The 5,247-nt window shown below is 36.6% G+C and overlaps 1 protein-coding gene across 1 annotated transcript; it reads left to right on the top strand.

Annotated features, from left to right (window-relative positions):
* The first annotated feature begins 1,522 nt into the window (after nucleotides 1-1,522).
* On the top strand, nucleotides 1,523-4,737 carry LOC143567737 (uncharacterized). Its single transcript, XM_077054073.1, has 2 exons — nucleotides 1,523-2,233; nucleotides 4,177-4,737. Exons 1-2 carry the CDS (start codon nucleotides 1,523-1,525, stop codon nucleotides 4,735-4,737), a joined length of 1,272 nt encoding a protein of 423 aa, XP_076910188.1.
* The last annotated feature ends 510 nt before the right edge of the window (nucleotides 4,738-5,247 follow it).

Genomic DNA, 5,247 nt, shown 5'->3' with positions numbered 1-5,247 from the left:
AGAATATTTTTTGTGTGACGGCTGTCCTAGGATTCCTTCTAAACCCTAATCGATTATCCTTTTGTATGATTAACGTTATATAAATGGAAATCTTTTGAGTGAATCCTTCGTGTGTCTTCGTATTTTGAATATTCATTGCAACCGTATGTTTGTTATTGATTCTGCCTTTAACAAACGGTCATCTTTCTAAACATAGTAACCCGTCATTAAGTCGCTTGTCAACACGATTAATTTGGTGTGAGTTATGACATGATTGATTAAGATCCGATCCGAATCGACCATACATTCAAGAATTCGGGACCTGACAAGTGGTATCAGAGCTTGTTGCTGCTATTTTTGGAAAGATTGTTGCTGATAAGTTTTGAAGAAGAATGACAAGCAGAGCACTGTTCGATTGATTTGTGACGTAAGAAGCTCTGTTCTTCATTTTTCTTCCAGATCTACAAGTTTTAGGTGTTTTCTTTTCCTTATCTCACTTAAAGCTTTGATTTTTATTGTTGAATCTTGTTCTATTCATATCAGACACCTCAGATCTAAGAATTTATTCTCAGATCTGATTGTTTTACTCTATTTTTGATAAGAACTTAACTTTTATTTTAAGAAAATGTCTGGATATGAGGAACAAGAGGTGTCTACTAATAAGATACCTAGATTGTATGGTCAGGAGAACTTTACCAAGTGGAAAGTGCTTTTTGAGGCTGCTGTTTGTTATAATGATGTGGATATGTGGAATTATATCAAGAATGGTCCACAAGCTGCCGTTGAAGAAGGTGCTAATGCAAATGCTATTGCTGCTGTCAGAGAAAGAATGAGAAAAGTTTATGACAAAGCATTGGCTATGCTCAAACTTGGTCTGTCTTGGGAAATCCTCACAAAGGTTGCACATCATCAAAGTGCTAAGGCAATGTATGATGCAATCCTTGAGATGTTTGAAGGGAACACTGAATTGAGGAATATTAAGAAGCAAAGACTGAAGCAACAGTTAGAAAGATTCAAGTATAGAGATGGTGAAAGGTTGAAGTCAATACTAGAACGTTTTCTGAGTATTGTGAATGAGTTGAGAACAACTGATTATGTAATGACTGACTTTGATTTGAATACAAAGTTGCTCAACTCAATGCCAAAAGAATGGTATACTGCTTGCAAATTCATCCTTCAAAAGCAAAATTTCAATGAATTGAAATTGGATGATGTAGTATGTTTTCTTCAAGCTGCTGAACTTGAAATGATTGTGAATGAAATGATCAAGGAAGATAAACCAAGTTTCAATGTGTCAAATGCTTTAATTGCTCCAATGGGGAATCTTACAACAAAGAATCAACAACAAATTCCCATCATTGAAGAACCAAGTGATCACAACAATGTGACTCCTAGGTCATTCATTGGAGGTGGTTCAAGCAGTCAAGGTGGTCAACAGAGGTTTAATGTTCAATTGATTGATGAGGATTCAGCCTCTGTGGGAAATGGAAATGCTCAAAATGCTGGTGCAGGGCATACTCAAGGGAGTGATGCACAAGCCCTAATGCCTATGTTCACTAAATCCTACAATGCATTTGTCGCCAAAAACTTGATTCACACAAGTGTAGTGCAGGATGATTTGGAACAAATAGATGCTGATGACCTTGAAGACATGGATCTCAAATGGCAAGCTGCAATGTTGGCATTAAGAAGCAAGAGACTGTACAATAGAACTGGTAGATCACTAGTTTCTGGTCCAAATGAGAGAATAGGATTTGACAAGTCCAAGGCTATCTGCTACAACTGTCAACAGCCTGGACACTTTGCAAGAGAGTGCAATATGCCAAGGAACTTTCAAGTCAATCAGTTCCAACAGCCTAGAAACCAACAACAATACCAGCAGAATGTACATAGAAACAACAACCAGCAGAACTTCAACAATAATCAAGGCTTCAATCCCAACAACAACTTCCATCCAAACAACAACTTCAATCCCAATTTTAACAACCACTATCAGTCTCAGATGAACAACCAGCAGGGTATGAATCAGAATCAAATATATCAAATGAACAACAATCAGAATCAAGCTGTTCAAAACCCTGCAACAAACAACATTCCAGCAAACCAAAATCAACCAAGAAATCAAGGCAATGTGGCAGTAACTACTCAGCATGTGGGAAGCTTTAACTGGAGTAACCATGAGGAAGATATAGCAGATGATATCAAAAGAGCTAATGTGGCATTCATGGCCATAGACTCTGCATCTTCATCTAAGGTACATTCTGATCCTAATGCTGATTTACCTAAACTTATCAATGAATTAAAAGAAAAGGTTGGTAAGCTGGAAAGTGAGTGTTTTAAGAAGCAAAGCATTATCAATGCTTATGAGGCAAGTGAGATTGTTAGTGAGGAAAGAATGAAAAGTTTGGAAGAGGATTGTATGAATAGCTATAGAGCTCAGACAAGATTCACAACAGAAATTAGTGGGTTGAAGAAGATGGTGATTGATGAAAAGGTGCTGAATACAAAGCTGCAAACTGAAAATGAATTCCTAAAGAACTTAGTTTCAACTGGAAACATTTGTGGAATTCTGAATAAAGTAAAAGAAGATGAAAAGTACAAGGCTGTTCCACCACCATTCAACAACAACTTTATGCCTAAAGTTGACAAAGAGAAGAGAAGTGCTTATCTACAACAATTCAAAGATGTGTTTCAAGACAAAGAAGATGTTGCAGATTTGTACAAGAATGTTGAGGTGAGTGAAGATGGTGAATTTGTTATGAAGAAAGAACTAAAGCAAGAAAAGTCAATTGGAGTTCAAGTCTCTGAAGATGAATTTGATTCAGATGAGTTGGATCAAGATGATCTGAGTGATTTGAGTGATCAAATTACTGAAAAGGAAATTCAAGCTGCTGTAAAAGGAAGAAAATATAGAAAGCCTGAATCTGTTGATCAACTTCCAAAGTATCCTCCAGTTACACACAAAACGAAAAGAATGAATGAGCAAATGAAAAGAGAACATGTTTCTTTTGACATTGGTGAAAAGAAGAATGTGTGTTACAATGCTGTCAGACCTCCAAGCAAAAATCTTTTGGAAAAATTAGAAAAGAACAAGAAAAAGAAGGTAAATAAGGAAGAAATGGATATAGAATATATTACTCCTATTTATCCTATCTTTTCAAGTGTTGAAGACTTTGATGTGGGTAAGGTAGACACTGTTGAGGAATATGAAAGAAGGAAGTCAAGATATAGAGAGAATGAAGATGATCAACCACTGAATTTGAAAAAGGTTGTCTTTGTTAAAGGGAATGTGGAAAGAAGTGACATCAGAATGGCTGAGTTTGTTCCATTCTCAATTGATTTTGACAATCTGAAAAACAAAACGACAATTGGTATGAGAGAGCCCAAACCAAGTGAAAGATTCAGGAGACCAAAAGAACATGAGATGTTCAAAAGAAAGGTGTGGTGTAGAAAGTGTGATGAATATAGACACCATACTGATTCATGTAATGAGAGACTCAAGTTTCAGCCATTTCATGTCCCAAATGGAACAAAGTTTGGTCAAGACTTTGTTTTGTACAAAGAGAAGTATGCCATGTATTTGGGAAAGGGAAATGTGAATAGCATAGAGACAAGAGTTGAAGTGAAGGCTGAGACAAAGAAGAAGAAGCAAATGACTGAGAATGTGAAAAGAAGTAAATCACCTCAGAAGCAAAAGCAGGTGATAATGGAGAACCAGTCATTGAAATTTACCAAAAATACTCATTCAGTCAAGTCTGATGAGTCACAAGAATCATCAGGCAGTGAGAAATCAAGAAGAAAAATTGTATATCAAAGAAAGAAACAAGCTGTACTCACTGGTGATGAAAAGTTCTTGTTAAAACATGGATATGAACCACAAGGTTTCACATGGAAACCTAGAACTGAAGCTAAAGTTGAAGCTGTGACTGATGTAAGAGACTTCTCAGAAACTAAGGACTATGTCTTACAAGAGAAGATGACTGACGTAGTTGAGCTTAACAATTCAGCTTCACTTGTTAAAACCCCAAGAGAGTGTGGTTATGAAACTGACCATTTAGACAACTTGGAAATCACTCATGAAGATCTTGAACCTTCAACACTCACTTCCCAAGCTGCCACTGAAACTGACACTGATAAGTTGCAAGTTGATGAAGCTTGCATCTCATCACTGAACTAATTAAATTTCTCTTTGTGAAGGAACAGGCCACTCCATTGAATGATATATGGTATATGGATAGTGGTTGTTCTAGGCACATGACTTGTGACAAGAGGTCACTTGTAAATTATGTAGAGAAATATGAGGGTCCAGTTGCCTTTGGGAGTGATGAAAATGGTGGAAAGATTGTGGGTAAAGGGATATTGACAAATGGGAAGGTGTCTTTTGACAATGTCTTTCATGTTGAGGGACTACAATACAATTTGTTGAGTATATCTCAAATGTGTGATAAGGGTTACAAAGTCAGTTTTGATGATTCTCATTGTTTCATCTTAAAACCTGAGTTTGTGATCCCACCTGAAATGATTATGATGATGGCACCAAGAAATGGCAACTTGTATGAGTTGAATATGAAAGATGCTATTTCAAGAGGTGGTGCATGTTTTGTTTCCAAAGCCACTGAAAATGAATCTAAATTGTGGCATAGGAAGTTGTGTCATGTGAACTTTAAGAATATGAATAGACTGGTCAAGGGTGAACATGTGATTGGTTTACCTACAAGAGAATTTAAGTTAGATGATCATTGTGACTCATGTCCCTAACGGAAAACAACACAAGTCTACTCATAAGACAAAGCTCATCAATTCAATTGATCAACCTCTTGAGTTACTCCACATGGATCTTTTTGGTCCTGTGAGTGTACCAAGTATTGGAAAGAAGAGATACTGTTTGGTGATCATTGATGACTATTCAAGATATACTTGGGTTTATTTCCTAAGTACCAAAGATGAGACTGCTGAGTTGATTAAGGGTTGTGTTACAATGATTGAAAACAAACTGAATAAGAAAGTGAAGATGATAAGAAGTGACAATGGTACTGAGTTCAAGAATGGAGTTATGGAAGAATTTTGTGCTCTGAAAGGAATAATGCAACAATTTTCAGCTCCAAGAACTCCTGAACAAAATGGTGTTGCAGAAAGGAGAAACAGAACACTAATAGAAGCTGCAAGAACCATGTTGGCTGATGCTAACTTACCTGTCACATTCTGGGCTGAAGCAATCAACACTGATTGTTATGTTCAGAACAGAGTGCTTGTGAACAAAAGGCTTGA

This window comes from Bidens hawaiensis, unplaced genomic scaffold, assembly GCF_021521415.1.
Source record: "Bidens hawaiensis isolate Kalapana, Puna unplaced genomic scaffold, B.hawaiensis_p1.1 tig00023616_1, whole genome shotgun sequence".
Classification (NCBI taxonomy): domain Eukaryota; kingdom Viridiplantae; phylum Streptophyta; class Magnoliopsida; order Asterales; family Asteraceae; genus Bidens; species Bidens hawaiensis.
This window is presented reverse-complemented; position numbering and strand designations above follow the sequence as displayed.

What these genes read in the sequence shown, in the direction of transcription:
- LOC143567737 (XM_077054073.1), top strand. Translation starts at nt 1,523, where the DNA reads ATGCCTATGTTCACTAAATCCTACAATGCATTTGTCGCCAAAAACTTG. An exon ending in ACTCTGCATCTTCATCTAAG is followed by an intron (nt 2,234 to 4,176) that starts GTACATTCTGAT and finishes CTCTTTGTGAAG; the next exon opens with GAACAGGCCACTCCATTGAA.